The sequence below is a fragment of the Salvia splendens genome, chromosome 13 (assembly GCF_004379255.2).
Source record: "Salvia splendens isolate huo1 chromosome 13, SspV2, whole genome shotgun sequence".
Classification (NCBI taxonomy): Eukaryota; Viridiplantae; Streptophyta; class Magnoliopsida; order Lamiales; family Lamiaceae; genus Salvia; species Salvia splendens.
Window position 1 is genome coordinate 18,869,876 of NC_056044.1, and position 21,348 is coordinate 18,891,223.

Sequence of the window (21,348 nt, forward strand, 5' to 3'; positions counted from 1 at the left end):
AGCCCAACTCTCAATGGAGTCGGGGGGCAGGCGCATGAACCACGTGTTTGCCTCCCCTTTCAAAACGAACGGCAAGGCCTTCAGTCTATAATCATCCTCAGTCGCTCCTGCTGGCCTTCTCTGTGCCCTACAAATTTTACAAAACTCATGAAGGAACTCATACGGCCCTTCGTAACTCTTCCCGCAGTATGTTGGCAGAATTGCGATCACATGAGGCTTCACATCACAGGCAGTTTGCTCTGGGGTCACAACTATGGCTTGAGGTGGTTTTCCCTCGGTGTATGCGTTCAGCATCCCGATCTCAGGATCTTCTTCTCCTTGAGCGGCCATCCTTCTCGAGTTTCTCTCTATCCTTGGCATCCCTTCCGGTATTGGTCCTTCTATGGTGTATTGCTCCTCGTCACTACTCGAACCTAAGTCAGACAAAGCCGTCGACAGGCCGGATCGAGTGGTTACGAGTATAGATCCTCGTTGAAGTATCTTCGGTCTCCACTGGTCAGGAGCCGAACTGCTTCTCATAAACTGAAATAAAGAAAGAGAAAAATTATCCACAATATATATGCCAAAGTATCACACACAATAACAATAAATAACGTCATTCATCCCCGGCAACGGCGCCATTTGAAAGAGCAGGTTTGTGCAGGTGTCGTTAAAGCAAGGATGTATCCTACTGATCAATATGGAAGTCCCTACTAATCCTGAACCTGGTATCAATAATCCTCAACCCGCTTGTACTGGCTAGTATAGTGGACGTAAGGGTCGAATCCCACAGAGATGAATGCGTTTTGGGAATTGTGGTGATATTCTGCAAAGCTTTGGTTAGCTACCACGCTTTGGGTTGAGACTTATCTAGGCTGGAATTTAAGGTGGTACTCTTCTGACTAGGCGGTGCGAAAGGTGTTGGACAGGCGGCTGTGTACGTGGAAAGTGGGGAACATGGTTTTCAGGAAGTATATGGAAAGTACTAGTTTACTAAAAAAGGCTAAACGGAATATCAGAGGAAAAAGAGGTAGTTAGGTGACTAGGCCTACACGTCTGAAAAGTAACAGCTGAAAAGTAAGGAAAAGTAAAGGACAAAAGCAAAAAGTAACAAAAAAGTAAATGTGGTCCCAAATTTGGATGTGGACATTGTCTTCTCCAACAAGTCTGAACACAAATCAAACAACTCAGGTTCCATGAACGAGAAATGCAGATTAACAACTTCACAAAAAACAGATCTACAATCTAAACTCCAAATCAAAAGATTAAACTAACGAAACTGAAATTACGCTTATTGGGTAACATGCAAGGTGGCAGAATAACGTAAACTCGGATTTCACACTAAGACACTTCTTGAAAATAAATCTAAACAGCCACTGAACTAACAAATCACAGATCGAACAACTCCAAATGAAATCATGCTTCCACTACTTAGAAATTACTGCAACAACTAGATCTAAGCTACCTAGGCAGAATGAAACAGATTTGAACAGAAAGAGATGCATAAAAACAACTTCATTGCATAAAACGTTTGGATCTCAACAAAACACTTCAAAGGATGATAAGTACTGAAAATGCAGCAGATCCAACGAAAGAAAACAAGTAAAGGTTAACTAAGAAAGCGAATAAAGATTGTTTTGCCACTCCGGGCGATGAAACTGCTACGACTACGGAATAAACTGGCTGGAACGGTGGAAGGCGAATCTCCGGCGGACTTCTGGAACTTCAGGTGACCATGGTTGTGGCGAGGAACGAGAATATGAAAGACTAGGCTGAAGGACTGATCTACCGAGAGAGAACTACTCTAACTAAGAGTGTTTTTCCTAAAGTTCCATCTCCTTTCTCTCTCTAAGTGGCTTCCTTTTATAGGGAGGCTTGCCCTTGATTTTTAGGGTAGACTCTCTTCGCGAAATGACCCTTTTGCCCTTACTTGTGGTTGATCTTCCCAGCAATCCTTCTTCTCCATCTCGAGCCTTTTTGGCATGCATACTGGTCAGGATAACAACATCCCGACGCCCTTTTCACCTGAATTCTCCGAACATTCCCCGTACTGGCTAGAACACTTCCCTGCACACTTTAGCAACTGTTTTGCAGAATATATTCCAATTATGTACATTATACTGACCAGTAACCAATGCCTAGAATACGACTTATCAAACTACTCACACTTACCACATGCTTGTCCTCAAGCGTGAAGAACAAACAAAAAGAAGTAAGTCGAACTCTAGCCTAGTTACTCCCCTGACCGACTCTATCCTACCCTAGACTCTAACTATGACGCAAAGAAAACACATAACAAAGAAAAACACATAAAAGAAAACTAAAAACACTTAGACACATTAGCATAGTAATTGGGCTATATTTTCAACCATCCCTCCCCTCGGGATTAGGTGCAATCCGGCCTTAGACGGCCTTGAACTTCCGCCGCCCCCTTTTCTCTCCCATTCAGTATATCCGCTCGTCAAGATTGCCCAAACTTTTGGCCAAACACTAGGTTCACTCAGTCACTCATACCTCTCCGGGAATGTTAGGACTGTTCTCTCTAAACGCTAGACCACAGATGCTTCGGACTTAGATCTCACGTGCAGCCACTGAAGGGCTTTAAGGTTTGTAACGGGGCTATTGGTTGTAGTGTTTGGGGTGGATGTTCCTAAGGCTCTAAGGTTCAAAAATTTCCACTTTATTTGGTGCGTGGGAACTGTGTGTACTCGGGCTCTTGGCTGTCACCTCGGCTTGGCTGGACTTTTTCTGAAGTTGCTTCCCAACTGGTCAGTATGGAAGTCCCTCCCCTTGGCTGTCACCTCGCTTGGCTGTCACCCAGCGAGAAACCTCTCCCTCTGCCATATATTGGAAGTTTTTGTCAGGAACAACATAGCTATCTCGGAGGGAGAGGACTTATCCCCCTTGACGATGGTCGACCCTCCTGGCCTCTTTGATACACCATTGCTCGTCCGAACGAACACCATTTACATGAGGCAGGGCATACCACGTTTCTACGCGATGGGGGATGAAGTTATACCAGCCGGGAGAGCGACGGCAGCCCAGGGAACACCAGCGTAGGAGCAGAGGTAGGAGAGGTTGGAAAAAGCAGTGGCGGAGTTAGCCGATGAAAATAGGAAAGCAAGGGCGGAGTTGAACCGTTTGGCAACTGTGATGGAAGGAATCTTAAACGAGTTGGGAACCGGGAAGTTGGTCCGTGAATCTGGACCGAGTGGCCACGGAGGCCGAACTAATGAACCACAAGTATCAGAGGAAGTAATACTCGAGACGAAAGAAGCAGAGCAGAAAGAAGAAGCGGAACAAGATGAAGGAGATGCCGAAGAGTCGGCAGAATCTGGGAACAAGCAGTCTGAGAATGAGGAGGAACAACCGGAAGAACCACCTGCACCACAATCTGCCCCGCGAAGGAGCAGGAGGAACAAGTGACCACCACCCCACCTGACCAGTTAGTTTTCTTTTTATTTTCAGTTTTTAGTTTTTCGTATTTTAATTGTGTTTTGCTGTTTGTTTAGGTAGTATAATTTTTGTATGTGCGCAAACCCCATTCACAACACTTAGCCTATTCTATAGTCTAAGTGTGAGAAGTAAAGGGCTTGCTACTGTGACGCATGTTCTGTTGTTTTTATGTTTTCATAAGCATGTTAACTCACACTTAGCCCACGACGTGGTCTAAGTGTGAGAAGTTTATGTATATATGTGTTTTGTAATTGTTGGATTCTGCTTAGGTTTTAAACTCTCCCACTTAGCCTATTTAATAGTCTAAGTGTGAGAAGTTTTAGTTTTTAGCATGTCGTTTTGTTTGTCATGTTTGTGTGTCCACCGTACTGGGCATTACCTTTTCCACTTCACAGCCTTATCTGAGGGCAGACACTTGTGAAGTGGGAGGGGGATGCAATGGCCAGTACGACGTATGTGTACATGCGTGGGTTGTGTTTGTGTTAGTGTTTTGTTATGTCTAGTTTTTTTTCTTTGATGTGTTGATTGGGCTTAAAACTCAATTGTCTTGAGCTGACGGTAAGGGGAATTGAGGGAGATACGACATGCTGGAAAACAGAAACCACCCCCTTTAGTAACTCCTAGTCAGGATAGACGATGCAAGTATGAGAGAAAAGCCCATCCTTAGAGCCAAACACGAAAGACCTCTTAAAATGTGAGTTATAAGCTTAAAGTGGAACCACTCTCCACAATATCCAGAAAAGAAAAAGAGTGGCTGCCACAGAATGATTAGGGCGAAGTGACCGCGTGTGGCAACACTGAAGGCAGTAGGAAACTCCCCCCCCTTAAAAAGAAAGAAAAAAACTACCCCTTTTCCTAACCATATATACCCAGATATACACCTCTAGCCACTGGGACTGTATGTATGCAAGGCATGGAAAGCAACTAGCCAGAAAGGTGTGCAAGAAAGAAGAATTCAACTGGAGGGAAGATTGGGAAGCTCGAGAAGAAAAAAATGGTCAGAAATACTTGACCACAAAAAAAGAGGAAATAAGGGTGGCGAAGCCACAAAAGAAAAAAAAAAGAGAGAAGAAGAAAGAATATGAAGAAAAATGGTCAGAAATACTTGACCACAAAAAAGAGGGAATAAGGGTGGCGAAGCCACAAGGAGCTACTGACCAGTTGGAGGTTAATGTCAGAAACACAGGCCGAAAGAAGCAACAACCAAGAGCCCAAGTACACACAGTTCCCACGCACCAAATAAAGTGGAAATTTTTGAACCTTAGAGCCTTAGGAACATCCACCCCAAACACTACAACCAATAGCCCCGTTACAAACCTTAAAGCCCTTCAGTAGCTGCACGTGAGATCTAAGTCCGAAGCATCTGTGGTCTAGCATTTAGAGAGAACAGTCCTAACATTCCCGGAAAGGTATGAGTGACTGAGTGAACCTAGTGTTTGGCCGAAAGTTTGGGTGATCTTGACGAGCGGATATACTGACTGGGAGAGAAAAGGGGGGCGGCGGAAGTTCAAGGTTGTCTAAGGCCGGATTGCACCTGATCCCGAGGGGAGGGATGGTTGAAAATATAGCCCAATTACTGTGTTAATGTATCTAAGTGTTTTTAGTTTTCTTTTATGTGTTTGTCTTTGTTATGTGTTTTTCTTTGCGTCATAGTTAGAGTCTAGGTTAGAATAGAGTCGATCAGGGGTGTAACCAGGCTAGAATTCGACTTATTTCTGTATGTTTGTTATTCACGCTTGAGGACAAGCATGTGGTAAGTGTGAGTAGTTTGATAAGTCGTATTCTAGGCATTGGTTACTGGTCAGTATAATGTGCATAATTGGAATATATTCTGCAAAACAGTTGCTAAAGTGTGCAGGGAAGTGTTCTAGCCAGTACGGGGAATGTTCGGAGAATTCAGGTGAAAAGGGCGTCGGGATGTTGTTATCCTGACCAGTATGCATGCCAAAAAGGCTCGAGATGGAGAAGAAGGATTGCTGGGAAGATCAGCCACAAGTAAGGGCAAAAGGGTCATTTCACGAAGAGAGTCTACCCTAAAAATCAAGGGCAAGCCTCCCTATAAAAGGAAGCCACTTAGAGAGAGAAAGGAGATGGAACTTTAGGAAAAACACTCTTAGTTAGTGTAGTTCTCTCTCGGCAGATCAGTCCTTCAGCCTAGTCTTTCATATTCTCGTTCCTCGCCACAACCATGGTCACCTGAAGTTCCAGAAGTCCGCCGGAGATTCGCCTTCCACCGTTCCAGCCAGTTTATTCCGTAGTCGTAGCAGTTTCATCACCCGGAGTGGCAAAACAATCTTTATTCGTTTTCTTAGTTAACCTTTACTTGTTTTCTTTCGTTGGATCTACTGCATTTTCAGTACTTAACATCCTTTGAAGTGTTTTGTTGAGATCCAAACGTTTTATGCAATGAAGTTGTTTTTATGCATCTCTTTCTGTTCAAATCTGTTTCATTCTGCCTAGGTAGCTTAGATCTAATTGTTGCAGTAATTTCTAAGTGTTGGAAGCATGATTTCATTTGGAGTTGTTCGATCTGTGATTTGTTTGTTCAGTGGCTGTTTAGATTTATTTTCAAGAAGTGTCTTAGTGTGAAATCCGAGTTTACGTTATTCTGCCACCTTGCATGTTACCCAGTAAGCGTAATTTCAGTTTCGTTAGTTTAATCTTTTGATTTGGAGTTTAGATTGTAGATCTGTTTTTTGTGAAGTTGTTAATCTGCATTTCTCGTTCATGGAACCTGAGTTGTTGGAGAAGACAATGTCCACATCCAAATTTGGGACCACATTTACTTTTTAGTTACTTTTTGCTTTTGTCCTTTACTTTTCCTTACTTTTCAGCTGTTACTTTTCAGACCTGTAGGCCTAGTCACCTAACTACCTCTTTTTCCTCTGATATTCCGTTTAGCCTTTTATAGTAAACTAGTACTTTCCATATACTTCCTGAAAACCATGTTCCCCACTTTCCACGTACACAGCCGCCTGTCCAACACCTTTCCCACCTCCTAGTCAGTAGAGTACCACCTTAAATTCCAGCCTAGATAAGTCTCAACCCAAAGCGTGGTAGCTAACCAAACATTTCCAGAATATCACCACAATTCCCAAAACGCATTCATCTCTGTGGGATTCGACCCTTACGTCCACTATACTAACCAGTAGAAGTGGGTTGAGGATTATTGATACCAGGTTCAGGATTAGCAGGGACTTCCATACTGATCAGTAGGATACATCCTTGCTTTAACGACACCTGCACAAACCTGCTCTTTCATGGTGTATGACGGAGCAGCGGAATGTCCATCTAGGGTTCTGGCTAGCCTACTCGATAAATCAGATCGCTACACGCCCGGCACGCCACCTGAATGTGTGCCATCTCCTTGGCGCCTACCTACGGAGGAACTGGAACTTGGAAAACCAAAAGAGTGTCAGGCGCCCCCTTCGTTGCCCTCCTCCTGAACTTTTTGACATCGACTATTTTTTCAGAATACAGGTGTTAGAGAAGGGAAGACAGGGGAGATTCTATTTCTTCACTCTCGGCCAGCGTGAGCAATCAAGAGGCCAGCTGGAAACAAAGCAGAGGCTTACTGAACGCCCAACCAGCCCAAGCAAGCATCAAGGGCCCCAACTGGCGATAGTGGCCACCCCAAGGGTCGAGCAAACAGAGGAGGCCACTCAGAAAGACGCCGACTGAAAGCTGCGCATTGAGCAGATGATGGCGCAGTTGGTGGAAAACTCCCAAGCCCACCTGGTTCAGATGACCAGGATTGGCACTGTCATGGAAAGGCTGCTGGAGTAAGTGCGTGATCCAGCCAGTTCCTTAGTGCGACAACCCAGCGCAAGGCACCCACCACCTCCCTCTACTGGCTCCCCTCAAGCAAGGCATGCCACTACTCCAACCAAGCCCACCTCTACTCAAGCTGCCCAGCCACCAAGGAAAATGTAGCAGTAACATCTTACCTCGGCTCAATTCAATTTTTAAAACAATCTTTGTTTTTATTTTTATTTTTTTGGTCTGTAATTACCATGTTTTTATCCATTTCACACTTAGCTCAGTGTCTGGTTTAAGTGTGAGAAGTTTATGGATTTCTTGTTCTTTTTCTTGACTGAGTGTTTTTATTTTACTATTGTTTTTCTTCTTTTCGGCATGATTTTGATTTGGGCACTATCTCCCACTTAGCCCAGTGTCTGGTCTAAATGTGATAAGTTTTACTTGGTTTTTGATATACCTGTGTCATTGCCTAACCCTTTTTCCTCTTCATCAAGCTGCTCGAGGACGAGCTATAATGCAGTGGGAGAGGGGAGAATTAGCCTAATTGAAATCACACATGTCAGATTTAAAAACCAAACAAACAGATAGGCTTAATTAGGGTAGTATGCATGAGATTGAGTAAATGAAAGATATGAATGCCTGAGGAAGAGTTAGAAAAAGGATACAGCATGTTTACATGTGAAAACTTAATTGTTCTCAACTTGATCAGTTTGGATGACGTAAGTATGATGAAAATGCTCAATTTAAATCCTTCTGTAAAGCCTCTCTAAAATGTGAGTTATAAGCCAAAGTAGAACACTTTCTACTACTTTTTACTAAAATAAAGAGGATACCTTTTGATATTTAGATGAAAATTGCACAAGTAGTAAGGACAAAAGGCATTAGGACTTAACCATTTGAGCCACTTTTTCCTTCGTTTCTCAAACCCGCCTCATCAAACAAGGCACCCCCTAGTAAACCAAGTTGAGCCTGTATATACTTTTACCCGTCTTTTGAAACCTAAAACCCACATTTTTACATTTCATAACCACATGAGAAAAAGGGGTCGAGAGATAGACTATTTCAAAAGGAAAGGGAATAGCGATAGAGGGGTCGAAATAAATGGGTAGCCAGGTTGATCAAGTTAATCAGTTAGGTTGATCAAGTAAAAAAAAGTTGAAAGAAGTTCGTAACCTGACCCAGTAAGTCGATAGTTAAGAAATAAGCCAGGAAGTTAAAGGCTAAGGTCGTAGCTAGACCAAGTGAGCTGCCAAGTGGCAAAGAAGTGAACCCAGCTTGATCCTGTAAAGTTGTTCAGATCTTGGTCTCTTGACTCATGTGCTTTTCATTTTTCTTTTTCCAGTTTATATTTTTAAATTTTAACCTAGAACCCCTAGGACTTTACCTAAACACTTTACTACCCTAAGCCCCATTACAACCAAAACAAAGACCTTAAAGAACTATCTTTGCAGTCAGACTCGAGGTATTAAATGCGCAACAATTATTGAGTAAACAGTCCTAACATCTCTGGTGAGAAATGAGTGACTGAGTGAATCCAACATTTGGTTTAAATTTGAGCTATCTTGACGAACTGACACCTTGATCAAGTGAACGTGAAAGGGTGGAAACAAAAGCTGCTGGCAAATGGATTGACCTCAACCTCGGGTATGATTGTTGGAAGTTTATTCGGTTTTATGCATCTATCTGAATATGTGTCTATGTTTTGAGTCTTTTGTTTTGATTCTTCTTCTTTTACTTTCTTGAAACGAGAAACCATGCCTGAAATTTGCCTTATTCTCTTTTTCTTTTCTTTTTCTTTATACTTGAGGACAAGTATGTTTTAAGTGTGCGCAGTTTGATAAGGCCTATTTCATGCATCGGTTTAGAGGGTAAAATGTAGGCTACTTGATCAGTTTTACGTGGAAATTGAGTGTTAATTGTGCAGGAATGACGCTTGACCAAAGACAGCAAGACCAAACTGATCATGTTGGCGCAGAAGGCGAAAAAGGCCCAAAACAGTGTGAGTTGATCAAGGTGATGTGCAAGCAGTTAGCCGGGGACCACTACATTGCAGAAAAGGACACGTATAGCTGATGCGCTGGAAAGCGATCCTCAATCGATTATCAAGGACCACTGCGAAACAAAAAGGGGACACGTATAAGCTGACTCGACGGATAAGACGCGCAATTCCAGCAAGGACTAAGATTCTTTGCCAAAGTTGTTATCACAGCTGGAAGTTGTTATGAAGAGTCTATAAATAGAGGACGCATCGCCATAGAAGATCATCTTCGTTCCTTTTATCTTCTTTTTAGTTCTGTTTTTTTATTTTTTTTCCTTTACATTTTAGGAGTTACGTTCCAGTTTCGTTTAGAGAGTTAGCAATGGTTAGCTAGAGAGTAAGAAGGAGTGCGACAAAAGGGAGCGCGATAGAGACACCTAGATCTGTTCGGCGCAGTTTCAGTTTCCGACCGAGGACTTTTTAGGTTTATCGCTTTCTTACATTTCAGATCTAGTCACTTAGTTAAATTTCGTGTTTGCTACGTAGTTGAAAAATCGTTCCTATTTTGTATTCTACACTTTCCAAGTTCTGTTCTGAATACTGTTTAGAATCAAAGATATTTGTTTTAGGAAATCTCGTCGACTGTTCTAGCTCAGTTTCAGTTTTAAATTCCCAGATCCAATGTTTGAACTTGCATAATGTTGAATGGCAAAGTAATTCATAGATTCGTAGCATGCTTAAGTAGTTAAGTCATTTATTTCAGTTTGTCGCTTACCTGATCAGTTCACTGTTTCCAGCATGATATGTAACTTGATCAAGTAGATAGTTTACATTCTGTCTAGCTTAATCCAGTGGTTTTAAAAAAGAAAAAAAAACTCCCAACTTAAAGTGTGGCCGCAGCCAAAACCCTGTTCACTAAACACACACTCAACGCACCAACTTCTCTGAGAATCGACCTAGTACTTGCTGCTTATTGTTTAAAGTAGGTTGCATGTTAGGGAGTTATAAATAGTTTTGAAAGAGAGAGGGGCGCCTTGATCAAGTTGCAACGACAATTGCAAACTGATCCACCCGATCGGTTATATTTTTATATTACTTGATCGACTATACGCAAATCTCTGCCTTTCCAGTGTCCGTTACATAGAAAACCTTAGGGATCTACACAACAGAGGATTTTCCAGATTATTATTATCTTATAATTGTTTTGAACTTTATTTTTTCGACAATGGATTTTCAATTTCTAGAAATTTAATTTTTATTTGTGGTGCTTGTTTTTATGTGTTATATTTTGCATGAAACTTTATAAAATAGTTTTTGCCTTATCTCTGTCTCTTTTTACTATTAAATAAAAACAAACATAAATCATAAATTCTAGGTCTAATGCTCTCTCCATCCTTGAAAAGTATGAACATTTGGTTCGACACGAGTTTTAATGCATAATTGATAAAGTAAGAGAGATAGAAAGAAAAAAATTTTAAAGTATTATTAGTGGAGAATGAGTCACACCTCATTATAGAGAAAGGAGCTTCCAAAAGTAGAAAATTCATACTTTTGAGGGACAGATTAAAAAGGAAAGAGTTCATACTTTTGAAGGACGGCGAGAGTAGAAATTAATCCACAACCTACAATTCATCCTGTAGTGGTTATTTGTTAATAGGTAGAACCTAGGCGACATGATCAACTCATTCAAGGGGTACCATTCCTCATTCCGCAATCAATCGAGGAATATAAAGTTGCGATATATGCAAAATTCAAGCTAATCCATTATTTCACCCATTGGAAAGCGGTAGATCAATTCTATATTATTCAATTTGACAAAATGAAAATTTTCTTTCACTTGTACTACCTGATCAAACTGCATCGATCAAGCTTAAACTCCAAGAACAGCAACTCTACTATATCTACATTCACATGCCTGAATGGAAAGTTAGTAGGGATTAAGTTGTTGGGAGTGTATGTCTCAACTGCAGTCTTCATCTATTTTCTCTCAACGGGGAGACCTATCTAATCATTCCTTCACCCTCTATTCACCGCTTAATTTCTTTCATAATTCGTTTTCATATGTCCTCCACAAATATACATGTTTTTCTTTGACATACTTGAAATTGTTGGTGCTATTCTAGTTTCTCATCATTTCAGTACATTATATATATGCCAAATTAACAAATTATCAAAACTCAATCCATACATTTTAATATCCGCGTAATATGAGAAATAAAGTTGTGTAATGACTCTAAAAAGAATTTGGAACATTTAAGATTAATAGAGTGATGAATCTGCATTTGCTAAATCAATATCCTCAAGGTCAAAATTCACATTCAGATATATTCAATGTAGAGTAGAAATGACACATTTACCCCAAACAGTCTGGAATATTCCAATATAGACCCAAACGCAGAATAGAGACGACCAAGCGCCATACGCCTCCGGTAGCGGCGCCGCCCCTTCCTCAGACCTCTTTCCGGAGGCGGAGTCGCATCCCAGCCAAAATAAGATTCCACCGTAGTGTTGAAAGAGATAACAAAGTTGATCAAGGCGCTGCATGTCAAGTTGATCAAGCTATTGGTCAAGCCGCTGCATGCCAAGTTGATCAAGTTGAAAGAGATAACAAAGTTGGCCAAGCCGCTGCTAGCCAAGTTGATCAAGTTGCAGTGCGTTGTGCGCAAGCCAAAACAACCACGAACTCCATGAGAGCTGAAGCTGAGAATGAGACAAAGAAGAGTAAGGAGTGTGCGGCACAAAAGGAGCCAATGATCAACCTCGCACGTGTTGAAACCGCGGACAAGCCAGCTAAGATGGAGGACCACATGTGTACTTGGCGCGACGTGGTGTTGCGCGGTTTAAATAGGAAACATGTCTTGCAGAGTTTGTTAAAGTAGATTAGTACAATGTTTTAGGTCGTTTGAATGTAGTATATATGTATTGCATCTGGTCACATTTAAAGTAATGAAAAATGCCGATTTGAGAGAACTCTCCAAATATATCTCCAGTGTGTGTGTGTTCATGGCTTCCGCAACTTTCTTTCATGGTATCAGAGCAGGATCTCACTGATCCTGGCTCTTGATCCTGTTTTTGTTCCTTTTTCTTTACTACTCAAAAATGGCAGAAGCCAATGAAACTATTCCGGTGGCAACACTGCCACCAATCTTCTCTCAGTTGCCCCTATCTCGGTTAAACTAACTGATGGAAATTTTCTTATGTGGCAGCAACAAGTTGATGTTGCGGTGTATTGCTACGGCCTTGAAGGATTTATAACAGGGGACACTGATCCCCCTCCACAATTGATTCCAGACCGAGATGGAGAGTCTATGGTTTCAAATCCAGCTTACATAAGTTGGCAAAGACAAGATAGGAGAGTGGCTCGATGGCTCTCGTCTTCCTTATCCAAAAATGCTCTAACCTTGGTGGTAGGGCTCAGATCTGCTAGAGAAATATGGTGTGCTCTAGAGACAAACTTTGCAAGCCGCTCCACGGCTAAGGTGATGCAATATCGACAACAAATGCAGAATTTGAATAAAGATGGAATGTCAATGACTGACTATCTAGGCAAGATGAGAACATATTTTGATTTGCTTGGTTCAGTGGGGTGTAGAATCTCAGAAGCTGAACAAGTGCTCCACATACTTGGAGGACTTGGGCAGGATTATGATCATGCTGTATGTGCAGTGACTTCCATATCAGATCCTTGGAGTCTTGGAGACGTTAGTGCATTTCTGCTCAGCTTTGAGTAAAGAATGGAGTCAACTAGAGCGAATTCCGTTAGCTCAGATGGATCACAACCATCATTGAATCTTGCCCAGCAACAGTCTGGGCAGAAGAGGGAGTCTCTAAATTTCAACAACAACAGATTTGAAGCAACGAATGGAACATGTTTTGGAGGAAGATTTCAGAGAGGGGGAAGAGGTGGCAGAGGTTTTGGCCGAGGAAACAACAAGATTTTCTGTCAGCTATGTGAGAAACCTGACCATTCAGCAGCAAAATGTTGGCATAGGTTCGAGTAAAACTTCACACCACCTCAAATCCAGTTCAGAGGAAGTTCTCCACAACAACACAATCAAGGATTCTTCAATCCTTCAGCTTATCTTGTGCAGTCAGTGCCTAGGTCTCCTTCAGCATCATTCTCTGTTGGGACTCCATCAGAGTTCAGCTATGGATCAAATGCGTCATCCAGCTGGTATCCAGACTCAAGAGCAACGCACCATGTATCCAATGACTTGAGCAATCTCAACATACGCACTGAATACACAGGAGGTAAGGATCTCTTGCTTGGTAATGGATCTTTTGTTAATATTGCAAATATTGGAGAAAGTGCATTTAAATCTCACTCAATTAAATTCTCTAGAAAGCTTCATCTCAAAAATCTTTTGCATGTACCTAATATCACCAAGAATCTACTGAGTGTTTCCAAATTTGCTCAAGACAATTCTATCTTTTTTTTAATTTCATCCAAGTTTCTGTTTTGTCAAGGACCTGAGCACCACGGAGGTAGTGCTCAAAGGAACTCTTGAAAGGGGCCTATATCATTTCCTAATAGAACATACTTCAATCAAGCGTGGCCATGTCCCCTTTTCTTCCTCCACTCCAGAGAGTCCAGTTGTGCATTCCTTGAGCTTGAGCAAACAATCCAGCAGTAGTTCCAGTCAAGTTTCTAGTTCAGTCTTTTCTTTATGGCATAGTAGACTAGGACATCCTACTCTAGATGTTGTTAAACATGCTCTCAACAGCTGTAATATTCCTTATAATTCAATGGAAACTACTTCACTTTGCTATCCTTGTTGTGTGTCTAAAGCTCATAGATTACCATATCCACACTCTGCCTTACAACACAATGCACCTCTGGAACTTGTCCATAGTGATCTTTGGGGGCCTTCTCCAGTTAAATCTAGAAATGGATATTCTTACTATGTCTCATTTGTTGACCATTTTTCTAGATTCACCTGGATTTACTTACTCAAAAATAAAAGTGATCTCACTGCTGTTTTCAAACAGTTCAAGCTTATGAGTGAAAACCTCCTAGGATCAAGAATTAAGATTCTTCAATCAGACTGGGGAGGTGAGTATCAGGGATTAGTTCCTTTTCTGAAAGAGAGTGGGGTAGTTCATAGAGTATCCTGTCCATACACACCACATCAAAACGGTTTGGCTGAGAGAAAGCACAGACACATTGTGGAAACTGGTCTAGCCTTGTTAGCTCAATCTTATCTTCCACAGAGATTCTGGGATGATTCCTTTGTCACAGCTGTTTATCTCATTAATCTTATGCCATCCAAAATCATCAATAACATTTCCCCATATGGGGCTCTTTTTCACTCCAAACCTGACTACTCAGCACTCAAAGTCTTTGGTTGTTTGTATTTTCCTTATATTAGACCGTATAACAATCACAAACTTCAATTTAGGTCTGTTAAAGGGATTTTCCTAGGATATAGCTCCTCTCATAAAGAATACAAAGTTCTTCTGCCTGAAGGGAATGTCATGGTGACTAGAGATGTCATCTTTGATGAAACTGTTTTTCCATTTCAAAATTCTCCATCCCCTACTGCCACTGTTGCTCCACCACCATCATCATGTGATCATTCTTCTTCCTTGTCTCCAATCCTTGCACCTATTGTTTCCCCTCATAGAGAAAATACTGCACCACATCACTCATCTGGTACGGATTTTGTCAGTAGTCCCTCACCACTGTTATCACCTGATGTTCAGTCACCTGATTCCTCACCTCATGATGTCCCTCCAATCATTCCAGTAGTCACTCAGGCAACTCACTCAATGACAACCAGATCAAAATCTGGAATCTTTAAGCCCAGAGTCTTCACTCTTTCTGTGTCATCTCATCTTCCTAAATCAGCTCTAGAAGTCTTACTCATTCCCTGCTGGAAATCTGCTATGTTGAGTGAATTTAATGCACTTCTTAACAATAAAACTTGGATATTAACAACACTTCCTCCAGGCAAGAATATTATAGGCTGCACTTGGGTTTTCAAGATTAAGCTTCACTTGTCTGGTGTTATTGCTAGATATAAAGCGAGATTAGTGGCTCAATGCTTCTCTCAACAGCCTGGTTTTGATTTTAATGAGACTTTCAGCCCTGTGGTGAAGCCTACTACAATCGGAATTATCCTTAGTCTTGCTGTGTCTCTCGGCTGGACAGTTACTCACCTTGATATGAATAATGTCTTTCTTAATGGTGAGCTTAAGGAGGACATCTACATGAAGCAACCAGTTGGTTTTGAACAAGGGGGTCCTCACTTGGTATGCTAACTCAACAAAGCAATCTATGGACTAAAACAAGCTTCCAGAGCATGGTTCTTCACAGTTCATTCTGTCCTGATCAATCTTGGCTTCTCCCAGAGTAAATCCGATGCTTCCATGTTCATTAGACAGAGATGTGGGGAGGTTATCTACTTGCTTATATATGTAGATGATATGCTCATCACATGGACTTCTCAAGACTCCATTTAGAAGGTGATATTTCAGCTTAACTCTTGTTTTTCATTAAAAGATCTTGGGGAGGTGAGCCTGTTCTTGGGAGTTGAAGTTGTCAAGACTACCGATGGAGGTCTACATCTTTGCCAATCCAACTACATCAAAGATCTTTTAAAGAAAGCTAACATGACAGGAGCTAAAGGCTGTCCAACTCCAATGATTTCCACCTCAGAATCGAGCAAAAACTCTGGAGAACCAGTTTCTGATGCAAAACTCTACCGAAGCATTGTAGGAGCTCTGCAATATGCTTCCATAGACCAGACATCAATTTTGCTGTCAACAAGGTGAGTCAGTACATGGTTGAACCATTAGACACACATTGGAGGGCTGTGAAGAAGAGGATCTTAAGATATCTTTCAGGGACTTTAGATTATGGAATTCAAATTAGAAAGTCTACTGGTGAGGTTTGTGCGTTCTCTGACTCAGATTGGGCAGCAGACCAAGATGATAGGAGATTCACCACAGGAGTGTGTGCCTATCATGGAAGGAACCTTGTCTCATGGTGTGTTAAAAAGCAAACTGTGGTTGCTAGATCCAGCACAGAAGCTGAGTATAGGAGCCTAGCTCAAGCAGCTGCTGAAGTGAGTTGGTTGTTTTCTATGCTTAGTGAATTGAAGATTAAGAAGAAAGGGAGTCCAGTGATTTGGGTGGACAACTTGAGTGCAATTGCACTGGCTTTTAACCCTGTCTTACATGCAAGAATTAAGCACATTGGGATAGATATCCACTTTGTTCGAGATAAGATTCTGAGCAGGGAGATTGAGCTGAGGCATGTCCCAACGGGGGATCAAATAGCAGATATATTCACTAAACCCTTGAGTCATCAACCCTTCGTGAAGCTAAGAGAAGGGTTGGGAATAATATCTCTAGCCTCACTCGGATTGAGGGGGCGTGTTGAAAGAGATAACAAAGTTGGTCAAGCCGCTGCATGCCAAGTTGATCAAGCTATTGGTCAAGCCGCTGCATGCCAAGTTGATCAAGTTGAAAGAGATAACAAAGTTGGTCAAGCCGCTGCTAGCCAAGTTGATCAAGCCGCTGCTAATCAAGCTGATCAAGTTGCAGTGCGTTGTGCGCAAGCCAGAACAACCACGAACTCCATGAGAGCTGAAGCTGAGAATGAGACAAAGAAGAGTAAGGAGTGTGCGGCACAAAAGGAGCCAATGATCAACCTCCCACGTGTTGAAACCGCGGATAAGCCAGCTAAGATGGAGAACCACTTGTGTACTTGGCGCGACGTGGTGTTGCGCGGTTTAAATAGGAAACATGTCTTGCAGAGTCTGTTAAAGTAGATTAGTACAATGCTTTAGGTCGTTTGAATGTAGTATATATGTATTGCCTCTGGTCACATTTGAAGTAATGAAAAATGTTGATTTGAGAGAACTCTCCAAATATATCTCCAGTGTGTGTGTGTTCATGGCTTCCGCAGCTTTCTTTCACGTAGCACCAGGAACATCATTCCCATCCAAAGCAGCCGTCGGAGCTCCTGGAGGCGGCGGCAGAATTTAATCAGCGCCGAGATAGCGGCTGAGATTGAGGCCGGTGAGCAGAATTCCGTGAACCGCCATTCTAGATCCGACGAATAGATCAGGGTAGGTGACTCGGATGCCGTCGACAATCAGGCCGATTGAGGCCCGATCGGTGGAGACGTGGACGTCGCGGAATTTTCTGATGAGGACGGCGTAGTCGAAGAGGAGGGTGTCGAGGAAGGGGCAGAGAGGTTTTTGAGGTCGACGAAGGTGTGTCGAGGAAGAGGCGGATGAAAAATGATATGGAATTTTCCATATGGAAACTCTCAGTCCAAACACAAATCTGACCTGCTACATTCATGCCCGAACTTGACCCGTACACAACACGAATACGTTAATAACATGAAATAATATGGGTTGGTACAACACGATAACGACCCGAAATTTTATAACTCAGAAACTAGTTTAAAATGTGTTAGAAATTGATAATTAAATTAAATTAGAAGTCTGAAAATTAGTGTATCATGTTACTACGAAATTAAAATGATTGGAATCGTGTATATGTTAATTCAAAATTTTAGGAGTAGGATTTTAGAAATAAAAGTAATTTGAAATAAAATGGAAATAAGACAAGGAATAAAAAGAATAGATTAAAGAAAAAGAAAAAAAAAATTAAGGATTTTATGCTAATTAGGGATTCGTAATAAAATGTGACATCACTTATTTGATTATTAAATTAATTGGATAAGGGGTGTTACAACCCAAATCTGATTTACATGATTAAAATTTGATATTGCACGATAAAAACTTAATTTACATGATTAAAACTTGATATTACACGATCAAAACCTTATTTTTCAACTTGATTTACACAAACCTAGAGAATAAACCTAAAATATATACTTCATTCATCCCATAAAAATATGTACTTCTGAAATGGTAAAATTTTAATGCCAATTGATAAATTAAAACAAAGATAGAAAGAAAAAGTGATTAGAGCATTATTAATGGAGAATGATGCACATCTTATTAGAGAGAATATAAGTAAGAGGAGTAAATGTGTTTTTTTTCTTTTCTAAAAGGCGATATAATTTGTGGCAAGTCCTATAAAAATACTTCATCCACACACGAAAAATAGCCTCATTTTATCATTTTAGGATGTCCACAAAAAATAGTCTTATTTTTTAAATGAAAAGTTTGTCTCTCATACTTTATCCATTTTTTCTCCCCTCTCTCTTAGTTTACCAATTTCTCACTAAAATCTATGTTATCGCAAATGAGATTATTTTTTGTGGATGGGGAAATACGATTAATTTATGATAAGACGGACGGAGTACATTAAAAATGATGAGCATCACATTAAAAATAAGATGATGAGCATCACATTAAAAATAAGATGAAATGGATGTTGTAGTTTCCGCCTAAATTGATGACTCTGCATTTCATCAACACTCCAATTTATGTCGAGCTTCACTACTGCAATATCATACGACGTGACACAATAACGCAACATAGGAACGACATATGATGGATTTCATAGCATTGGTACAGGAACAAATCTCAGACTCAAAGCATTGTTTAAGTTCATGAACATGATTATTGTCGAAACTGTTTTGATAGTTCAGAAACGTTAGAACTGTTTTTAGTCAGACACACACCAGGGCTCAGAGTTTGGCGAGGGAGTTTCCAACGTCAATCACAAAACGGTACCTAACATCAGATTTGGCAAGTCGTTCCATAGCAGCGTTTATTTCGTCCGCGCGAATCAGCTCAATGTCCGCTGCTATGCCATGCTTTCCACAGAAGTCCAACATTTCCTGCGTCTCTTTTATACCACCGAAATCACTTCCACCAATCATCTTTCGACCTGAAAATACAAACCCAAATCGAAAGCTCAGCTTACACATATTAATGTGATGTAGCCTATAATCTGAGCACAAGAAAGGACTACAACGTCATATGTTACCGGCAACTAGAGGGAAAATAGGAAGGTCAAGGGGTTTATCCGGCAATCCCACTGTTACAAGTCTCCCGTTCATCTTCAACAGGCTTAGCAATGGAGCCAACTGATGCACTGCAGCGATGGTGTCAATGATGAAATCCATTGTGCCCGTTGCAGCCTGCAACAATAGAGCTCCATGTCAAAAAATACGTAAATACCAACAAATATGGACCTCATTTACTAATAAGTACTCCACTAATTCTCTCATAAACCGTTACTCGAGTATTCAATGATGAATTATACAATACCAATTTCAATGTATTTAATACTAGTGCCATATACCTCCAACGCAGCAGCATCAGTACTAACAACGAAAGCATCAGCACCGAGCTTGTTTAAGGCTTCAGCTTTCTTTTTCGGGGAGGTACTGATAACAGTGACTTTGAGCCCAAAAGCCTTCCCAAACTTGACTGCAACATGGCCAAGCCCTCCAAGACCAGCAACACCCAAATGCTTTCCAGCCTCAGTCATTCCGTAGTATTTCATTGGGCTGTAGACAGTGATTCCAGCACACAGCAGCGGAGCACCAGCATCAGATGGCACGTTATCGGGGAAACGAAGCACAAAATGCTGGTCGACAACAACCGTGTCTGAATAACCACCGTACGTCCTCGTGCCATCTTTGTCGGTGGAATTGTAGGTGAATATCATTTTGGCACAGTAGCTCTCTAGATCTTGTTGGCAGACATCACATGTCCTACATGAGTTTACTATCACCCCAACCCCGACTCTGTCACCGGCCTTGAATTTCTCGACATTGTTCCCAACTTTGGTCACGACACCCGCAATTTCATGCCTGCAGAACAATTTTCACCATTCAATCTAGAGCTCATCATAAAATTAAACTCAAAAGTAACTTCATAAGTAGTTTAAATCCATCAAAGTTATTGCTAAAGTTGGTGTGAAGCTAGAACTGTTTAAGAGATTTATCTGTATTTAGATGCCAATAAACTAGATGACAAACAAGGTTTCCCCAAAATACTGAATTCACAAAGTTGGGCAAAATATAAGAATACCCGGGCACAACAGGATACTGTGTGAATCCCCATTCATTCTTCACAGTGTGCAAATCAGAATGGCAAACACCACAGTAGAGTATCTTGATTGTTACATCGTCATCTCCATTTTCCCTGTCAACCATAACATGAAAATATCTCACTTCACATTCCACATAGTGCTAACTTTTTAAAAGATCATGAGTGGAGCACATCACATAGCACTACCCCAGAGATATCCACAAGTGAGCCTTTCATTAACAAATAACACAAGAACACCAACAATTGTCCACAAGCTACTTACTGAGTAGATTTTTCAATTAGCGATTCATGATCTATCTAGATGCTGATACTCATTCCGAATTTTGAATCAATAAATGATTACAAAAAATCGACAATAAACGGATAAAAAAACACAACAAATCGAGAGGGGAAAACAAAACTCAAGCAAATTGAAGCATCATGCATAAAAGTGGCTTTGTATATGTACGGATAAAAATGGTGTATCTAAATCTGTAGCAACAGAAGCGGCGATTGGTTTGCAAATGTGAATAAACACACAGAGGGATATATAATTGTGCGTACCTGCGAGAGAAATGAAAGGGTGAGAGGACGCCGGAGGTATCGGTCGCGGCCAAACCAAAAGCTTTGTGTTGGAATTCCGCCATTGGTGTCCTTCTCTGCTCTCTCTCTGTGCTCAGAATCTTTTCTCTCGCATCAGTCTTATAGTGAAGACAAGGACTAAGGCGGGTTGCCGAGAAAGACAACTGAACAACTCTATTTTGTACAATAATAATATTAATAATAATAATAATAATAATAATAATAATTAAATATACTCCGTAGTACTACTATCATTAGAGCACCAACAACGCTGTGCCGTTGCGGGGCCTCTGCCGTTCCGGAGGAACGGTTCCGCGGCGGCACGCGTTGCAGCCTTCGTGTCGTCGCGGTTCCGTGCCTATGCCGTTCCGGGTGTCGTTGCGTCGGCACGCGGCACGACACGTTCCGCCACGCGCCGAGGCGACGTGGCGGGTTCTCAGCGCACGCGTGACGCCCACTCGCTGCCCCGCGAGTGGGCTTCGTCACGGTGACGCAATAATTCATTTTTTTTAAAAAAAAAAATCGAATTTAATAAAAAAAAATTGCAACGATAATATGACCGTTTATTTTTATCCGTTTTGTAATTTTTTTATTTTTTTAAAATTTATTTACTCTATAAATACT

General features: G+C 41.2%; 1 protein-coding gene across 1 annotated transcript; it reads right to left on the reverse strand.

Moving 5' to 3' along the window:
- Positions 1–18,636: 18,636 nt before the first annotated feature.
- LOC121762340 (probable mannitol dehydrogenase 1) lies at positions 18,637–20,883 on the reverse strand. Its single transcript, XM_042158188.1, has 5 exons — positions 20,707–20,883; positions 20,143–20,256; positions 19,409–19,922; positions 19,091–19,244; positions 18,637–18,991 (listed from the first exon to the last, which is right to left on the reverse strand). Exons 1-5 carry the CDS (start codon positions 20,787–20,789, stop codon positions 18,789–18,791), a joined length of 1,068 nt encoding a protein of 355 aa, XP_042014122.1. The 5' UTR covers positions 20,790–20,883; the 3' UTR covers positions 18,637–18,788.
- Positions 20,884–21,348: the final 465 nt, after the last annotated feature.